The sequence below is a fragment of the Dipodomys merriami genome, unplaced genomic scaffold (genome assembly GCF_024711535.1).
Source record: "Dipodomys merriami isolate MVZ:Mamm:240054 unplaced genomic scaffold, mDipMer1.0.p SCAF_31, whole genome shotgun sequence".
Taxonomy (NCBI): domain Eukaryota; kingdom Metazoa; phylum Chordata; class Mammalia; order Rodentia; family Heteromyidae; genus Dipodomys; species Dipodomys merriami.
The window spans coordinates 14566921-14587470 of NW_027204604.1; the positions used below are offsets into that span (position 1 = coordinate 14566921).

Here is a 20550-nt window from a genome sequence, read left to right on the forward strand (position 1 = left end):
ATGGCTATGAGCCTGGATCCTCAGATCTCAGCCTTCTGAGTAGCTGGGATTACAAGTGTGAGCCACAATGCCTGTCAAGTGTTCAGCTTTTCACATTTGACAGCTTTTCCAGTTCCTGTGAGATTCTTCTGCAAAACCTCCATGTTAGACTCTCTCCTTGAAAGCAATAGAAAGTTTTTTTTTTCTGATCAAGATGTAATATATGCACATCTGAAATACCAATGGGAAATCCCTTCCTACAATTAAAAATGACACACTAAAAAAAAAAGACAGAAGTAAAACAGGCTCTGTGGTTGTGTGTGTGTGTGTGTGTGTGTGTGTGTGTGTGTGTGTGTGTGTGTGTGTGTGTATGGTATGGGGAGTAACTAGTTAGGCTAATGAAGAGTAAGGATGACTATGGTCCAAGTCATTTAATCGTATGCATGAAATTAGAACAATGAAACTTGCTGACACTGTTTTAGAAGAAGGGGAGTTTGGCCCAGATACATTGTACCATGTGTGGAAATGTCATGCGAAAGCTCCTGTGTACAGCGCATATATACTAATGAGGATGGAAGGAAGGAGGAAAGGGAGGGAGGGAGGGAGGGAGGAAGGAAAGGTGGAGGGAAGAAGAACACTGCTCCTAGAAATATTCTCAGAAAATTTTCTCTTGAAAATCGCATCCTGTAATCAGATAATGTGAACCACACAACCCATCATACCCAGAATGGCTTTGGCCACTAGAGCTAAATAAAGGGCCTGTGGAGTTACTTTTTCCCTTTTTCTGTTCCTCTGATTTTTTTTCAGATTTTATTGTTAACTACTCTGTGACAAGTGTATGTCTACGTGAAGGTGATATTTGGTTTTTGAAATATAGAACATACACACATAAACAAACATGTTATATATATTTCTATATATCATATATATGTGTATATATGTGTACATATCACATTATATATGTACATATACTTATATATGTACATATACATATATATCTATCTTTATCCAAAATGCTTGGAAGCAGAAGTTTTTCAGAGTTTTGGATTTTTTTTTTTTTAGGTTTTAGAATATTTGCATAGACTTACAACCTGAAAACTTGACAATGCTCCAAAATCTGAAAAGAAAATTTTAAGCATCAGAAAGACACTCAAAAGTTTCAGATACTGGGCTGGGAAGGTGGCTCAGTGGTAGTGTGCTTGCCTTGCATGAATGAGGCCCTGGGTTTGATTCCTCAGCACCACAAAAACAGAAAAAGCCACAAGTGGTACTGTGGCTCAAATGGTAGAGTGCTAGCCTTGACTGAAGAGCTGAGAGACAGCGCCCAGGCCCAGAGTTCAAGCCCCTCAACTGACAAAACAAAACGAAACAAAATAAAATACCTTTCAAATACTGGAACATTTTGGGATTTCAGGTTTTTAGGCTAGGGATTCACATGTGGTATATTATATGTGAATTGTGTGTGTGCGTGCGTGAGCGTGTGTATAGGACAAAATAGGTAGAAATGAAATCTTTCTAATTTACTCAAAGCCTACATGTGCATGCATGCATACAGAGTGGTCTCCCTTTATCCACGAAGGGTGTACCCAAGATGCCTGGTGCATGGCTGAACCCAGGAACAGCACCACACATCTATATTACCGGGGTTTTTTTGTTTTTGTTTTTTTTTGGTCGGTCGTGGGGCCTGAAAGCTGGGCCTGGGCGCTGTCCCTCAGCTCTTCAGATGAAGGCTAGCACTCTACTACATGAGCGTCAGCCCCACTTCCGGCTTCTTCTGCTTATGTGATGCTGAGGAATCGAACCCAGGGCCTCATGCATGCAAGGCAAGCGCTCTACCACTGAGCCACCTTCCCAGCCCCATATTACCATTTTTCTATGCACACATACATCCACAAATTTAATTCCTGGACGTACGTGAATTGCCAGCTTCAGCCCTTTCCTGAGGCTTAGAGCAAGGTTTCCTTCAACTATGCGCTGCTGACCACATGCGACCCCATGCTGACCACATGCGGCTACTTCAGGACTAGGAGCGTGGCTCAACTGGAAGAGCCCTTGCTAAAAATGGCCCTGAGTTCAAGCCCCAGCATTGCAAAATAAAATAAAGGACATCACTCTAATTTTAATGTCTCCTTGTTTGTTCAAATTAATTGTATTCTTCACTTTAAAGTAATAGAAATCAAGAAAAGTGTACACTCCTATTCCCAAAGTAAATCAGTATTTTTTTCGTCTTTCTTTTTTGTCGGTATATGGGGCTTGAACTCTGGGCCTGGGCGCTGTCCCTCAGCTCTTCAGCTCAAGGCAAGCTCTCTACCACTTGAGCCACAATGCCACTTCCGGTTTTCTGGTGGTTCATTGGAGATAAGAGTCTCACGGACTTTCCTGCCAGGGCTGGCTTTGAACTGTGATCCTCAGATCTCAGCCTCCTGAATAGCTAGGATTACGGCATGAGCCACCAGCGCCCAGCCCATCTATCTTCTATATTGACTCTTCTCTGTCTGTGCGTTCTGCTTTACAGATTCAACCAACTTTGCGTCAAAGATATTTACTTAATGCAACTATGCTAAACATACACTGAACAACTACTTACCTAGTATGTACATTGTTTTAGGTATAATAAGTAACCTAGAGGTTATTTTAAATGCACAGGAGTATGGTAGCATGGTGGCACACGACTGTAATCCTAGCGCTCAACACTTTGAAGCAAGAGGACCATAAAGAGGTTGTCTTGTCTGCATGTTTTGTTTTGTGCCAGCCCGGGGGCTTGAAATTCAGTGCCAGGTCACTGTCCCTGAACTCTACTTCTGACCCTCTTTGCTGGTTAATTGGAGATGAGTCTCTCAGACTTCCCTTGCCAGGCTGGCTTCAAGCCGTAATCCTCAAATCTCAGCCTCTGGAGTAGCTAGGGTTACAGGTGTGTGCCACTGGTGCCTGGCTGCTGTCTGATATTCTAGGGGACAAAGACGCCACGATTTCTGCAGCCATTTATTTCTGTGGTGGAGGACATTTGCGTTGTTTCCAGTCCTTTGTCTGTATACTCACGGCTGCGCTGCAACCAGCAGCCTGTGCATTAGAGGTTGCGCGTCTCTGTCTGGGATGAGGTCTGCAAACAGGAGCTGCTGATAGAAAGTGGGTAGAGGCATAATTTGGAAATAAACAACCATGCACAGTGTCGTAATGCCACTCATTCAAAGAACTTCAGCAACTGATGATAATAATGAGGCCTGGTTACCTAGCAGCCTTCTGATGGGAAAAGATACGTCTCCAGGCAACCAGAAAGTAGACACATTGAATGAGAATCTGTAAGCAAAGAACAAAAGCCAGAACCTGCGCCATCGCCGAGTAGCATGGTGGCTACGCAGCACATCCGTGGCATTGTTGCAAAGCGCGGTCTTTGTTATTTTCTGCCACTTTGGGATGGGAGAAGAGCAGGGTCCTGTTTCTGGACACAGAGACCTTGATCCTGTGAGTTAATCAAGCGGCAATGTGGGCAGGCATGGTGGTGCCTACCTGTAATCCCAGCAGGAAGCTTGTGAGTTGGAGGGCTGGGGACTGGGCTACAGAGTAAGACCTGCCGCAAACAACAACAAACCAAACCAAACCAAAAACCTGTAATATGCCTTTTTTTCTTCTTTTGGCCACTAATGGGACTTGAACTCAGGGTCTGGACACTGTCCCTTTTTTGCTAGGACACTCTGCCACTTGAGCCACAGCTCCACTTGCAGGTTTCTGTAGGTAAAAGTCTCATAGACTTTCTTGCCCAGACTGGTTTCAAACCACAATCCTCAGACCTCAGCCTCCTGAGTAATTAGCATTACACTGCGGGCACCCAGACACAAATCCCCTCCCTTTTTTTCTTCAACTAGATCTCACTATGTTAACCCAGGCTGTTCTGAAACGTGCTGCATCACCCAGGCTAGCCTTGAACTCAAGGTACTCCTTTCTCAGCTACCTCGGTACGGATTACAGGCATGTACTACCATGACCAGTTGCAATACACTTTTAATAAAAAGGCGTTTTGAACGTTCTCCTCAATTGCATTACGCTGATGAGTAAGGAGTTACGAAGGTGTCTATTTAAGGCAGGGTATGAATTAAACACCAATCCTTCGCTCTGCCAGCTTGTTAGCATTGTACCACTTTGAGTAAGCCTCAAAACCCCTTACATAAAATAAAGCTAATAATACTTTCTGCTGCCTACTTGGCAGTATCATGGCAAGGAACAAATGGATTATGTAAATGAAAGGGTCTTGAGAGAGTTATAAACACATGAGCATTGTTAATACTATTCTCGTTCTTTCTGTGTGTATGTGTGCGTGTGTGCCTGACTTGGGGCTTGAACTCAGGGACTGGATGCTGTCCTTGAGCATTTTACTGCTCATGGCTAGTACTGTATTACAGTTCTACTTCCAGCTTTTTGGAGGTTAGTTGGAGATAAAGGTCTCATGGACTTTTCTGCTCAGGCTGGCTTTGAATCTCAGTCCTCAGATCTCCGCCTCCTGAGTAGCTAAGATTACAGGAGTGAGCCACCAGTGCCTGGCATTATTTTAATTCTTAGGTAAGCAATGTACAGTGTGTGCTGGCACCTTTCCTATTTTTTGTATGGCCAGGAAAGAACACATAACCACTTAAGAGAAGATTGATTTTCTAACAGTCAAGAATTATACCATAAAAGAATGGACGATCAATAATAATAATAAAAATAACAACAGACCATATGTCAGTCATTGAATCTGTCTGCAGCTGTTATTCCATGGACTTCGACAACAGTGAAAATATTAACAAAGCTTCCTGGTTGTTGTTTTTAATTGTTTGGTAGATAAATGGAAATGAAATAATGGAGTCTGTTTTTTCCCTTTTTCCCTCATCTCTATTTTTAACTCATGTATAGTATCTGATGTAACATCCTGAGGTTCTTTTCCTAGCCCTGCTCCTAGCCCATGAACTACACTCATACTTAAAGGAACCTTCCTTTACTGTTTCCTGTCTAATCACTGTGAAATTCGATGAGTCACATATGAAGAAATTAACTCCTCTGGAAATAGATACTCTATATATGTAATGGATAGCATGGCAGAAACTACTTAATAAAAATGTGACATGGTTTTGCTATTCTAAACCCTGGGGGCTTAAACTCAGGACCTGGGTGCTATTCTTTAGATTTTTCACTCAAAGCTGGCACTCTACCACTTGAGCCATAGCTCCACTTCTAGCTTTTTTGGTGATTCACTGGAATAAGAATCTAATTGGGGGGAAGAATCTCACAGGCTTTCCCTGGCCGGGCTGGCCTCAAACCATGATTCTCAGATCTCAGCCTCCTGAGTAGTTAGGATTATAAGCGTGAGCCACCAGCACCTGGCACTGTTATTCATTCTTTAGCAGGACACAGCATTGGTATAAAGAGTTCCACAAATCTCAGTGCCAGTTGAAGATTGGCAGTTGGTTCCTTCCACCTGTTCTTAAAGGCATTCCCTCTGCAGCAATTGAACAGTGAGACCCGTTAAGGGTTGAAGAGGTCCACATTTGTCCATTTGTTTTCTGTTTTAATGCTTCCCTTAGAGAAAATAGGATGTTTCCCTTGTACTGCAGTGTCCCCTAGATTCTGCAGAGTTACATCAACATACACCATCACAATCACTGGTAATATCACAGGTAGAAAGTTGCCAAGTGCAGGCCATACAATTAAAGTGGTTACTACTGTTCATGTTTTAGCTTGGAGCTGGTAGACACCCCAAAAGCGAGAGAGGCACAGAGTCCTTGGGGGAGATATCAAGGTTCAGATGTGTGTGTGTGAGGGGGTGTGGGTGTGTATATGTGTACCAGTACTGAGGCTTAAACTCAAGGCCTGAGCTCTGTCCCCTAACTTTTACACACAAGGCTAGCGCTCTTTAACACTTTAGCCACAGCTCCACTACCCACCTTTTAGTGGTTAATTGGAGCTAAGTCTCATAGACTTTTCTGCCCCAGCAGGTTTGAACTTTGATCCTCAGATCTCAGCCTATAGCTAGGATTACAGGTGTGAGCCACTGATGTCTGGCAAGAATCAGACTTGTGTGTGATCCTTGGAAGCCATTCTTTTACAGCTTATTTGTCCTATTAAGTGTACATTTATTGAGGTAAAGAAAAAGCAATCCCACCTCCCCCTCCATTCCCTCCAAAAAGAATGGGATTGATGCCACCTGAACCTAAAATCCTATTTCCATTTAAGTCCTGTCCTCAAGAAGGATATTTTGTTGAGCATTTCATGTTATTTTAGCCAGGCATTTAATTTTGTTTGTTTATTGTGATACCATGGAGTTTCACCCCTGCTAAGCAAGCACTCCACCACTTGACCACAGCCCTAGCTCTTTGGTTTGTATTTTTATTGGCTTATATCAGTTGGACATGGTGGGGGCGGGGGGAGTTTCATTGTTACATCTCCACTTGTTAGGCTGTGTTCTAAATAATTCCACCCCCTATCTACCTCCCGCATCCCTCTCTCTAAGAAGTATCATCCCCACCAGAAAACCTGCTGTTTTCATAGTTGTGAATAGACTGTTTCAACAGTGTTCCATCTTCTTCCTCCACCTCTCACAACCCTCCCTCTCCCTCTTCTTCCTTTCTCTCCCTCCACACCTCCCTCCTGCTAGTCCCATGTATTTTGTTTTTGAGATAGGATCTGTGTAGCTAAACCGGGCCTCGAACTCTAAATTTTCTTGCCTCTGCCTCCAGAGCAGCTAAGATTACAGATGTGTGCTCTCCAACCTGACTCAACAATTTCAACAAGATAATAGTAAACGTAAGTACAGGAAATGAAACTAAGTGAGATGTGATTTGTATTCTTCAGTTTACTAAGGTGAGGGAAAACATGATTTTCTTAAAACAAAACTCTCTTTTAGGGGAAACTGATTTGGTGAAAGATAAATTGTAGGAGTTAGACCTATTATGTAGATACAGAAGAACTCTTTGATTTTGAAAATATCATGTAGATTCCATGTAAACTACGGGGTTTCTTATATAAAGTCAAGATGCATATTGTTCAATGTTCAGGAAATTTGTTCAACAAATTTGTTGCACAAAACAAAATACCCATGTTTCATAAGCGGAGTTAAAATTGGAGACATCTACTCTTAATTTAATCCCTAGAAAGCAAAATTTAAAGCATTCAAACTTCTTGCAGAAGCTATTAATTGTCATACAGATTGAACCTGAATCAAGATTTATTTATTTTTTGCTTAATGCTCTGATTACCTGACATGGAATAAACAAGTAGCATATGAAACACATACAGGGAAGGAAGCAACTTGAATTTGGTATACAAACTTGACCAAAGCTACCTGAAAATGGAACTGAGGGCTGGTGTTGAACTTGTGTGTGTGTGTGTGTGTGTGTGTGTGTGTGTGTGTGTGTGTGTGTGTGTGTGTGTGTGTGTGTGTGTGTGTGTGTGTGTGTGTGTGTGTGTGTGTGTGTGTGTGTGTGTGCCAGTCCTGGGGCTTGAACTCAGGACTTGGACACTGTCCCTGAGCTTCTTTTGCTCAAAGCTAGCACTCTACCACTTGAGCCACAGCATCTCTTCCAGCTTTTTCTGTTTATGTGACACTGAGGAATTGAACCCAGGACTTTATAGCATGTTAGGCAAGCACGCTACCACTAAGCCACCTTCCCAGCCACCTGGTGTTGAACTTTAGATGTCATGTATGCATGACGAGAAAAACGGTGCACTTATGTTCTGTGACGTTTATGGCCAAATTGAACCTTTTTTCGATTGTGCAAAAATCTTCATTAATCTTTCTTTCTAATTTATTTATTTTATGCCAGTACTGGGACTTGAACCCAGGGCCTTGTGCTCTTGCTTGGCTTTTGCACTCAAAGTTGTCATTCTACGGCTTGAGCCACAGCTCTGCCTCTAGCTTTTTGCTGATGAATTAGAGATAACAGGATCTAAGATTTATCTGCTGGAGCTGGCTTTGAACCGTAATCCTCAGATTGCAGCCTCCTGTGTAGATAGGGTTACAGATGTGAGCCACTTATTCCTACTGCTCGGTCTGGTGGCACATTCAAAGCCAGCCTGGGCTGCATTGCAAGACCCTGTCTCAAAAAAAGGAAAAAGGGGCTGGGAAGGTGGCTCAGTGGTAGAGTGCTTGCCTTGCATGCATGAGGCCCAGGGTTCGATTCCTCAGCACCTCATAAGCAGAAAAAGCCAGAAGTGGTGCTGTGTCTCAAGTGGTAGAGCACTAGCCTTGAGCTGAAGAGCTGAGGGACAGTGCCCAGGCCCAGAGTTCAGGCCCCATGACTGCCAAAAAAAAGAAAAAAGAAAGAAAAAGAAACAGTTGGTGTCAGTTGGTGGCTCTTGCTTATAATCCTAGCTACTCAGGAGGCTGAGATCTGAGGATCATGATTCAAAGCCAGTCCTGGCAGGAGATTCCATAAGACTCTAATCTCCAGTTAACCAGCAAAAAGCCAAAAGTGGAACTGTGGCTCAAGTGGTAGTGCACTTGAGCCATGAACACAAAGCTTAGAGACAGCATCCAGGCCCTGAGTTCAAGCCCAGGAGTGACAACAACAACAACAACAACAACAACACACACACACACACACACACACACACGAAACAAAAACAAAGTTCACATTTACTACCTTAAGCTTATCTACTTAGCATTTTAGGTTGGGGTGAAGTTTTAAAGTGCTGGGGTTCCAACCCCAGAACCCCACTCACAGGAAACCAACCTTCTACCACTATTAGCACTAGTGTTTTATATTTTAATTATTTTTCAATTATAACAAATACATTCTAGTTGTTGCAGTCCAGAACAGTACTTAGATAGTAAATGTATAATGCTATTTCGATGATGACATTGATGACATTTTTCTGATTTACTTTTTTTTTTCATTACCCATCTATCTTTCAGGGACAGGTATATTGATTTTTTTTTCTAATTATTATTCTATGAACTCAGGATGGTATTTTTACTTTGTAATTCTAAAGAACTGAATAGCATACACTTTGTAAGGCATGTGCTGGTATGTTATCATATAAATGCTCAAGGTACAGCTTCTAATGTGGAAAAATAGGAAAATAAATTGACCTTGATGAAGTGTGTCTTCTTTTGTCTGTTCCCAGGAAAGTTTATTTCAGGGATTTCTACTGCTGAAATGATTAGCGTTAACAGCCTTTCCTCTCCATTTTATTTTACAGGGTCTCTTCATCTTCCTGATATATGGGGTGTACACACACAGGTAAGTCTGCTCGGAGTCTCTCAAGGCTGACAGAGTGAATGAGAGAAATGACAGGTTTCTTATCTTGATAACTGAGGAACGAAGTTGGCTTTTCCTACGTGTGTCCCGCTGCCCTTCATGCTTGGACTAGCTTATATGCATCCCAGCCTACTATTAAACACTGACACACTGAAGGAAGGGACAGCCTCATTTCTCACAGGCATTGACTAATATTTTACGACTGCCTGAAGTTTTTGAATTTTCAGTCTTTTAACACTGAGCTCTACAGGACAGTATTAAAGTTTCCCTTGAAGTGGCGATTATTCCTGATCTCAAAATGTGCATTAAATACGTCCTTTAAGATTTTTTAATACGTCCTTTAAGATTTTTTTTTTCAGGCAGACTTGGAGAGGCCTATAAATGTTAGTAAATAATCTTTATGGTTTCCATTGTGAAGCTTCTCAGGGGAAGTTGTTTATTATTCAACGAGGAGATGTCCTTTGGAGAAATAGTATGAGAAAATAGACATGTACGTTCATTAAAGCAAATACACCATGTAAACCATTGCAAATGTACTATGTGAACCGCTGTCATAGCTCTTATTAAAAATCTCTGTGATTTATAAACACCCTAAGGAAAATGGCTGGCTTAGATTTTTTTCTCTCTCTCATGTTCAATCTGAAAGTGATTCCCTCGTCTCCATCGGGCACTAAATATATTCTCGTTGGGGGGTCTGTTGGTTTAATGTCAAGATGTGACTGCATAGTTTTCCTTGAACAGAAGACCCTGTCCACGTGTCGTGTCTAGGCGTTTCGATCCTGGAGGTGGGTCTTGACTTAGCAGGGTCTGGTGCGGGAAGGGGGAAGGAAGCCCATCTCCTGTGGGCCTGTGGGCCCGGGCATGGCACCGTGCGGGGCTCGGGGCTCTGGGCTCAGCTTTCCAGTAGCCTCCAGGGAGGTTGGCGGGGGACAACCTACCTCCATAAGTGCAAAGGACCCTCGGGCCGCCTGGGGTCCCCAACTGGACCCACAACACAGGCCTGCAAGGCGCGCTGGGCCTCGGGAGGGTTCCCGGGTTTTGTGTGCACTGAGGCCGGGGCTCGAACTCGGGATCTGACGCTTTCGGCCCTTGGCTGGTGCTCTACCACCTGAGCCACGCCTGCGACCTCTACAAGGCTGGTTGTTGCTCCCGCCCCCCTTTTTCTCTTCCTCTCCTCCCCCTCCTTTCTTGATTGATTGGGAAGTTTCATGCTCTGGGTCGAATGCAAAGCGCCTACGCGACCCGCTCGTGGGATGCAAACCCCACGGAGAAGCAGGGCTCCCCGTCCAGTCCTCAGTTTCCCCTCTTCCTCTCCACGCCGCACCCCCCCATCCCTCCCACCAGCTCCCCGCCCCCGGGGTCCACCTCCGGAACGCCGGTCCCCGCCGAGCGCCCGGCCACCGCCGCGGCCCGCAGCGCCGCCCTCCAATCGCGGCCCGCGCCGCCGCCGCCGCCGCCCCCCCCACCCCGTCTTAGAGCCGGACTCCAGTATCCCCGCCCCTCCGCGCCCCCCCAGCTCCGCCCAACCGCCCCGGTGATGGACAGGCCGGGCGGGCGGACACCCCGGCGCAGGCGCAGTGAGCCGGCAGCGCTCCCCTCCGGCCGGGCCGAGGCTTTCCCAGCAGGCAGCGCGCGCGCCGCGGCTGCGCAGTCGCGGGGAGGCTTTTAATTCCATTGTGGAGAGGACGGCGTTATTTTTATTAACCGGAGGCGACGGCGGCTGCGGCGGCGGCGGAACCCGTAAGTGTTGCCGGCGGGTGCGGGAGGGCGAGGGCGAGGCCCCGGGAGGAGCGCCCGGGCCGTGCGTGCGGGCGCCGGGGGCGGCGGGGCTCGGCGTTAGCGGCGGGCGCGTTGCGGTCTTGGGCGGCGGCGCGGCGGGTCCCGAGCGCCGCGGAGGTCCCGGCCCGGGGCCCGGTCCCACCTCCGATCCTCCCTCTTCCCTCCTCCTCCTCCTCTCCTCAGCCAGGCCTCCTCCGGGGTATGAAAGTCGGCAGTGGGTTCCTCAGCGGCGGCGGCTCCGGCAGCGGCGGCGGCGGCGGCGGCCCCGGCTCGGGCTCGGGCTCCGGCGGCGGCGGCGGCGGCGGCGGCGGCGGGAGGAGAGCCGAGATGGAGCCCGCCTTCCCCCCGGGAATGGTGATGTTCAACCACCGGCTGCCCCCGGTCACCAGCTTCACCCGGCCGGCGGGCGCGGCCGCCCCCCCTCCGCCGTGCGTGTTATCCTCCGCGGCCTCCGCAGCCCCGGCCGCCGAGCCCCCCCCTCCGCCGGCCCCGGACATGACTTTCAAGAAGGAGCCGGCGGCGTCCGCCGCGGCCTTCCCCGCGCCCAGGACCTCCTGGGGCTTCCTGCAGTCCCTGGTGAGCATCAAGCAGGAGAAGCCCGCCGACCCCGAGGAGCAGCCGCCGGCCCACCACCACCACCACCACCACCACCACCACCACCATCAGCACCACCACTACGCGGGGCTGTTCGCCGCCGGGGCCGAGGAGCGGTCCCCCGGCCTCGGGGCCGGGGAAGGGGGCGGCCACGGCGTCATCCAGGACCTGAGCGTCCTCCACCAGCACGTCCAGCCGCAGCAGGCCGGCCAGCACCACCGCGACGTGTTGCTGAGCGGCGGTGGCAGGACTGACGACCCCGGCAGCGAGGAGCCAAAGCAGGACACCAATGTCAAAAAGGCAAAGAGGCCAAAGCCAGAATCTCAGGGAATCAAAGCCAAGAGGAAGCCGAGCGCGTCTTCCAAACCTTCTTCGGTTGGAGACGGAGAAGGTGCCATCCTCTCCCCAAGTCAGAAACCTCATATCTGTGACCACTGTAGTGCTGCTTTCCGGAGCTCCTATCACCTGCGGAGACACGTCCTCATCCACACCGGAGAACGGCCTTTCCAGTGCGGCCAGTGCAGCATGGGCTTCATCCAGAAATACCTGCTGCAGAGACACGAGAAAATCCACAGCAGGGAGAAACCCTTTGGATGTGACCAGTGCAGCATGAAGTTTATCCAGAAGTACCATATGGAGAGACACAAGAGGACACATAGTGGAGAAAAGCCATACAAGTGTGACACTTGCCAACAGTATTTTTCAAGGACTGATCGATTGCTGAAGCACAGGCGCACGTGCGGCGAAGCCATAGCGAAAGGAGCCACCAGTGCGGAACCTGGGTCGTCAAACCACAACAGTATGGGCAATCTGGCTGTGTTGTCTCAGGGAAACACAAGTTCTTCAAGGAGAAAATCCAAGTCCAAGAGCATAGCTATTGAAAATAAGGAGCAGAAGACTGGCAAAGCAAGCGAGTCGCAGATTTCCAATAGCATAAACATGCAGAGTTACTCGGTAGAAATGCCTGCTGTGTCTGCCAGTGGAGGCCTCATCGGCACTGGTATAGACGACCTGCAGAAAAGGGTGCCAAAACTGATCTTTAAGAAAGGAGGCAGGAAGAATACTGATAAAAGCTACCTTAATTTTGTGTCACCATTACCAGACCTGGTGGGACAGAAGGCCTTGTCTGGGAAACCAGGTGGCTCACTTGGCATCATAGCAAATAACAGTGCGGAGACCATTAGTCTTCTCCAAAGTACAAGTGGCAAACAAGGTCAAATAAGTAGTAATTATGATGACGCCATGCAGTTTTCAAAGAAAAGAAGATACTTGCCAACTGCCAGCAGCAACAGTGCCTTCTCTATAAACGTGGGACACATGGTCCCCCAGCAGTCGGTCATTCAGTCCGCAGGTGTCAGTGTTTTGGACAACGAAGCGCCCTTGTCACTCATTGACTCCTCAGCGCTAAATGCCGAAATTAAGGCTTGCCACGACAAGTCTGGAATTCCCGACGAGGTTTTACAGAGTATTTTGGATCAATACTCCAACAAATCCGAATCCCAGAAAGAGGATCCTTTTAGTATAACAGAGCCACGAGTGGATTTACATGCCTCGGGAGAACACTCGGAATTGGTTCAGGAAGAAAATTTGAGCCCAGGCACCCAAACACCATCAAATGAGAAGCCAAGCTCGCTGCAAGAGTACTCCAAATACCTCCAGCAGGCTTTTGAGAAATCCACGAACGCAAGTTTCGCTCTTGGACACAGTTTCCAGTTTGTCAGTTTGTCTTCACCTCTCCACAACCACACTTTATTTCCAGAAAAACAGATATACACTACATCTCCTTTGGAGTGTGGTTTCGGCCAATCTGTTACCTCAGTGTTACCATCTTCATTGCCAAAGCCTCCTTTTGGGATGTTGTTTGGATCTCAACCAGGCCTTTATTTATCTGCTTTGGATGCACATCAGCAGTTGACCCCTTCCCAGGAGCTGGATGATCTGATAGATTCTCAGAAGAACCTAGAGACTTCATCAGCCTTCCAGTCCACCTCTCAGAAATTGACTAGTCAGAAGGAACAACAGAAAAACTTAGAGTCCTCAACAAGCTTTCAGATTCCGTCTCAGGAGTTAGCTAGCCAGATCGATCCTCAGAAAGACATAGAGCCTAGAACAACGTACCAGATTGAGAACTTTGCACAAGCATTTGGTTCTCAGTTTAAGTCGGGCAGCAGGGTGCCAATGACCTTTATCACTAACTCCAACGGAGAAGTGGACCATAGAGTAAGGACTTCAGTATCAGATTTCTCAGGGTATACTAATATGATGTCTGATGTAAGTGAGCCATGTAGTACAAGAGTAAAGACACCCACCAGCCAGAGTTACAGGTAAGGTCTTGAAAGTGACCAGGCTGGGGGTCTTCTAACGTAACTTTCTTTTATTTTGAGAACACTGCCATTGGAATGTTTCTACACGATCCTATTAAGAATAATGTAATGCCCTTTCAATGCAACTTTTCATATTTAGTTTATTTTGTTAGTGTGATTTTAGCTCTGTTTGTATTATGATTTTTAATCAAAATCAATAGATTAAAAATAGTTTGACATTCAAAGTGACAATGTTTAGCAATCAGATTTACATGTATAGATTGTCAGGGAATAGCCCAAAAGTTTTAAATGCAAAAAAAGAAAAAAACCACAAAACAAAAACTTCCCAAAAAAAGAAAAAAAATGACACAAAAAACAAAAAAAGAAACTTTGTTGCTAGGATTAAGGTTATTCTAATTGCTTTACTCTCAGGAAAGTGTAATAACGCATGGGAAATCTGTACGTTATCACCGTAATGTATGTTATCACCATAATGGAATATCCAATTTACAAATAGGATATACATTTCATTTAAGTTAAGGGATCTAAAACATTTCAGATTGCTCTTTCTGGGCTGGTTTAATACACATTTCATCTTTTAAGTAAGGGATCGAAAACATTTCAAATGCTATCTCCATCTGGGCTGATCCAAAATTCTGAGATTGTGGGCTACCTATGTTTTGTTGCAGCTTTTAGGTGTACTCTGAACTTCCACACCACATTCATTCCAGCCTGGTAGAACAAATATTCTTGGATCTTTGATCAAAGCCTGGAATGATAGCTTTAAAAAAAGAAGAAAGAGGAAAACAACAAAGCACCCTCTCTCAATCCCGAGTGTAAGAAGGCTGTAATTCCATTAAGCAATTCTGTTGATGTCTAGTAGTGTTGAAGCCCAAGTGGTTGGTTGGTTGGTTGGTTGGTTGGTTGGTTGGTTGGTTGGTTGGTTCCAGTATTAGAGCATTGGTTGGAATCACATAAGTCATTGGAATTTGGGGTGTACATTATTATATGTGGCCTCAAAAACATTCTCTCGTCCATGCTTATATATATATATATATATACACACACATATATATACACATATACATACGTATATACATACATATTTATATACGTATATACGTATGTGTGTATTTATAAAACCTTTATTTCTGGGTTTTTCGGGGGGTTTTTTTGGTACCTGTTCTTAACTCGTCCTCTTAAGAGTTCTGGACCTTCCTTGTTCCTTCTTGTCCCTGCCTTGATGGCTTTTAGGTTTAGAATGACTTATATTCCAGTAGGTAATTGATTATGCATTTTATATGTCGTATGGCATCCAAATACTAAACAGTAGATAAACATCCCTAGCCCCATTTTTTTGTTTTGTTTTTAAAGTCCCATACAGGTTTCTGTGTATAAGAACGCCACATACTCTGAACTGTAGATAGTAATAGGATTATAATTCTACCTGGTGACTTAGCTCCTGAGAGGGATGAGAGTGCCATCAGAACCTCTTTTTGGAATTACAGCCTTTAATGTACATTTCAAAGGGGTGTGTCAGTATTGTACAGGGGTTTTGTGAAGTCATCAGAACTTGCTATGAATGCTGATTGCCACTTGAAGCTACTGATAAGCAGTGGCTCTGCTCTAAACCACTTTTTAGCAATTGTATTTTTTTCCTGACTATATTTTTTAATGTACTTTGATGTTTATGCTGATGAGTTTTTTTTATGTACTTTTGGTGATGTTTCAATGTACTCTTCTGACGTCAGAAAAGTACCACTGGTTGTTTGCAGTCTTATTGTGTAATCAGCCTCCCACAGGCTTCCATGTATAATAAAGTAATTAATATTGTGCAAGTGTAAAACACTTCTGTTATAAAAGCAGTGTTTGAAAAATAAGAAATAATTAAAATGGTTACAAAATACTAGTTAATTTCCCCCCTCCCCTTCACTCCCTCCCCCCCATTTAGCTTTAGCAGCTAAGGGTACCAACTTGTCATTGAAAGATTCTTAGAAAATGTGTTTAATACTTTTAAATTCACACAGTACTAAAACGTCTGTATTAATTTCATTTAGTGTGGTAAGTTCTGTTTGGTACAGAGTGCAGGCTGTAACCAGAGGGTGGAGAGGACCTTCCTTCCCACTGTATCGCTTAAGCTGTATGATTTTTCTACAGTTCTTTTTATTTTTATTTTTTGTTTTATACAGGTTTTGAATTTCTTTTAACTTTTATTGTGTGTACTGAATACTGCATATGTATTATTCTTGATTGTTTGCTCTAGTTTACTACCAATAAAAGTCCTGTTAATCACAAAATTGAAGAAAGGAGGTATCACTTAATCAGTCACATTTTTTTTTTCCAGATTTCAATGGACTTCCATTTCATAAAATACGTTAACGATATAACCTGCAATTTAGGAGCTTGCATTTTTATTGTACCTTTAAAGTATGTTTCTAGGCTTATTCGAAAGTGGGTTGAATATTTTGTTAGGCGTGCACAATCTGAAGAATAGAAATTAATGAAATGTAAACTAGAACAGATTTTACTGAAATTGGTTTAGCCATCCTAAATATTACTCCAGAGAGGTCACTTATTGAGATTTTATTTTAAATCAGATTCCAGTATTTTTTGGTGCCCTTTTGCCTCAAAAAGGTTAAAATAAAATGACAGTCTGACAAATTTAAATGGTCTTAAGTCTTTTCAGTAAGGAAAAAATATTAAATCATAACAATTTTAAGAGCTTGAGGGTATATATATAAATTAGAGTGAATTAAACCATGTAGATATTGACGAGAGAAAAAGTGTTTGGAAGTAAATTATGCATACTTTTCAAGGTGAACATTGTTATGGATATCTGGGATTATGAGAGAATTGTGCTTTGAAATTTGACGGTCACAGGTGTTGGGACTAAGGAATAAAGTTATTGACAGTAGAAGAGGTCTTTGAGACTTCTTGTTTCGTGTATGATAGTATGGTAGGAAAAAACGTGGTTTATATTAAGTACAGGCAGGGGCCCCAGATTTGTTTATGTGCTTGAATGCAAGTGCTAATCAGAAGCTTCAACCATAGATTCTACATTGAAATCCAGGCCTTGATTTCACTCTATACTTGGGTTACTTATTTCTGTTTAAAATAGATACTTAAAAAGGTAATTTTTTTAACCTACCTGCCTGCCGTTTTCTTTGATTTTCTGTTTTTCTCTATCTCAGTTTGACAGTTTTAAAAGTTGAAGTTTTGTGTGTGTGTATAACGTCCTGGGGCTTTCAGAGCCTGGGCGCAGTCCCTGGGCTTTTGCTCAAGACTGGTGCTCTACCACTGGAGCGACAGCTCCACTTCCAGATTTTTGGTAGTTTGTTGGAAAAAAAAAAAAAAAAATCTCACAAGCTTTACTTTACAGAGGCTGGCTTTGAACTGTGATCTTCAGATATCAGCCTCCTGTTTTTTACTTTGAAGATGTTAGGGTATAAAGTAGGAAACAAGGCTTTAGGTTTCTATTGAATTACTGTAAATTCAGGATGACTTGTATCGTTTAGCAGTTGCTGATCAATAATTTGTGACGTAGTTCAATAATAGGAATAATGAAAAATCTTAAAGATTTTTAAGTTTTTAATATGACAAAAACGGATACAAATATTTGCACCTCCAATTTAATTTTCTGTATTACACCGATGAGAAGCAAATGTTTTGTTCACTCCTTGTATCTGGTATTTGATAGCTGTTTGCCTTTAAAAATGGCCTTTACACTTCAGTGATAGTTTAAACAGTATGGCCTAGTGAAGACATGCAGTCCTTAAGTCCCAAATTCATATGTTCATGTTAAACAGAAGAACTGTCTTTAAAACTGTCTTTCTTTAAAAGAAAAAAAATTAGCTTTTTAAACTCAAAAGTACTATTTTTTGAGAGAAAAATGTGTCAAGGCTTTCATTTTAAAGTTTAGTGGTCTTGGTGTTTTCCTTGGTGCTAGGTTACAATCTATAGAACACTGCATGAGGTGTCTCATTTTGTTCCATACACATGTAGAAGTGTTTTTTTTTGTTGTTGTTTTTAAATGAGTCCTCCTGGTATTGGGAAGAAATCTGTGGTGGCTTGCCAGTCTGCTTGTACCTCCTATGAGATGCTACCGTTCCTGGTAGATCTTAAGGAAAACGGTGTTCTACTTGTATTTTCATGTCCTTTATTATTTAAAATGAACATTAGCATGCACAGCATCTTAGAATATTCTGTTGTTTTTACCCTGAATGGAAAAAAAAAAACGAAACCTCAAGAATGTGAGACTAAGTTTTTAAAGAGAACATATGCTTTGTAAATTACTTCTGCTTGCTTTGTATTTGTTTTGCCTTTTAAACTATTGCAGTACTTAAGTGTGACTAACTTAAGAAGATTCTGTCTAAACTCTTAATGAGGCAACAGTTTTAGAGTCACAGTCTCTTGGGCAGCTAATAGAATCTCTTAAGTCCATACATTAGCAGAAATATCTGTAAATAAAAAATTACAAATCAATATACAGACTGGTAAGAGGACTGAAAAACCTCACCTCTGCATACCAGTTTAATTTAGAACATCTTCCTGAGAAGACTGCTTAAATACTGCAGTTTTGTTGTACAAATAGAAAGTTAATGCCTAAACTCAGACTCATCGGATGTTAGATTTGCTTTTTAAAATGTCTTTGTTTGAAGTTTTATTTCATTGCCATTTTTGGAATGCATTTAGGTTACATAAAACCATAGAGTTTTATGGTAAGGTGGCCAAATAATGAGTGATAGCCCTTTGCATATTCTCATTTCACAACTACCATACAGAGATGCTAGCTTTGACAGTGGTTCAGTATTTCCCATCAAGTAAATGTGTTAACAATATGTAATAAGTCAACTACTAAAGCTCTTTAATTACACAGAAGCAGCATCTAGGATTAATATTGGTAAAGATGAAAGACAAATTCATCTTTTTACTGAAAAGAGGGTATAACAATTGAGTTTAAAAAAAAACAAACATTAAGACTGTATATTCAATACAGCCTGGGTGTGACTAGCCAGGTTGAAATGTACTGTGCAAGGTAAGACTTGTAAAGCATGTTATAAATTGAAATAGGTAACTTAGGAAGTGCTGATAGATAGCTGGAGAATTTAACGTTTTAAATTTTACTACTAAAAGAGAAAACAGGTATTTATAGAGGCTAAAAAATTATGGGCTGGATGTGAGTGTAATATCTTGGAATGGAAAAGAAAAGTACAAAATTTATCCCATTATTAGTCGTGGTCTTGGAGTATTTCAGCATCCAAAAGAGTAAAGGAGGTCTTTGAAAAACTGTTCTTATTTTGTCATTCTTTCCTGCTCAGGCTTATTTGGTACTTTGGTTTGTTATGAACTTTAGTACTACTGTGGAACAATTAATAAATAACTCCTAACAGACAACTGTGGTCAACTTCTGTTTACATTCCCAATCTAGAAAAAAGATGGCTAATCTTTGTGTTTATATATTAAATTTTTTTTTCTTAGTAACTCAGAAAATTACACAGCTTATTTTGGTTGTTAAGAATTGTAAGTACTTTTTTTCTTAACAAAACAGTTGTAATTTTCATTATACTCAATCAATCATAGGACTTTAACTGAGATATTAAGACCAAAGCTCTGAATCCATATTCCCTGCCCATCAAAAAAGAAATTTACAATTCCAGCGAATGAAGACATGCTGTGTTTTGACACCGGAAGAATCAGAGTGTGAAAAGTTGGAAGAAAGTTTTGCCTTGAAAAGTGTTTTGAACTTGTGAATGGTTTGTTTGTGTTTTCCTGCTTTATAAACACCTACTGGAAAACTAAAGTTTTAAAGGACAGCTAGTATTTCATCTTGAGTTAGAGCGGCATAAAGGCAGTTTTTTTAAAAGTCCAGAAGTGATATTTTCAGAAGAAAAAAGTTAAATGTATTGCAAAATGGACAAGATCAGCAACATAACCATGTTATGTTTGGTTGTGCATAAACTGGGCCCTTCCTGGAAGGAAGCCACAAGCAAACATTTAAGAGAGTTCCTTCTTTTGGGCCGATAATGAGAACTGCAAATGAATATCATTGTGGGTCTCCACGAATTGGCAACCCATGACCTTGACCAGCTTAAGTGTTGGAACAGGAAAGCTGGTGATTGAAGTTTCTTAGTGGCCCAGAAGAATTGAGTTTGTAGGGTTGGTCAGAAGATAGACGAGACAGGTTTTTGTTTTGCAAGTAGGTAAGGTATAGCAATAAGAATTACGAAAATGTTTGCATTTAGCAGCCTCAGAATAAAGATTCTTATTTAGTTATAAGCAGGTTAGCAAGCCAAGCCATAGTTCCTAGCACTGCATAAATGCATTAAAATGTGTTTAGTTGGCCTTAAGGTGCTTTTCACTTTTGTTTTAAGTAATGCTTCAGTGAACATCTTTATATTGTGCTGATTTGTTAAGGATTTTGTTTTTCTGTGGGGAGGGTTGAGTTTTGTTTTACGGGGGGGGGGGTGCTGGTCCTAGGGCTTGAACGCAAGGCCTGGGTGCTGCTCCTTATCTTTTCTTTTTTCCCCCTCAAGACTAGAAGCCACAGCACCACTAATGGCTTTTTTTTGTAGTTTATTGGAGATAAGAGTCTCTAGGGCTTTATTCTCCAGGCGGGCTTCAAACCATGATCCTCAGATCTCAGCCTTCTGAGTAGTTAGGATTAC

General features: G+C 43.0%; 1 protein-coding gene across 2 annotated transcripts; it reads left to right on the plus strand.

The window, feature by feature from the left end:
- The first annotated feature begins 10863 nt into the window (after positions 1-10863).
- Positions 10864-19299, plus strand: Znf281 (zinc finger protein 281). 2 transcript variants are annotated; one of them, XM_070041872.1, is made up of 2 exons: positions 10864-10949; positions 11172-19299. In XM_070041872.1, the coding sequence occupies exon 2, from the start codon at positions 11190-11192 to the stop codon at positions 13908-13910; it is 2721 nt and encodes a 906-aa protein (XP_069897973.1). In that variant the 5' UTR covers positions 10864-10949; positions 11172-11189; the 3' UTR covers positions 13911-19299. The 2 variants fall into 2 exon arrangements, with proteins under 2 accessions (XP_069897973.1, XP_069897974.1); XM_070041873.1 differs by having other exon boundaries at positions 10868-10949; positions 11176-19299.
- The last annotated feature ends 1251 nt before the right edge of the window (positions 19300-20550 follow it).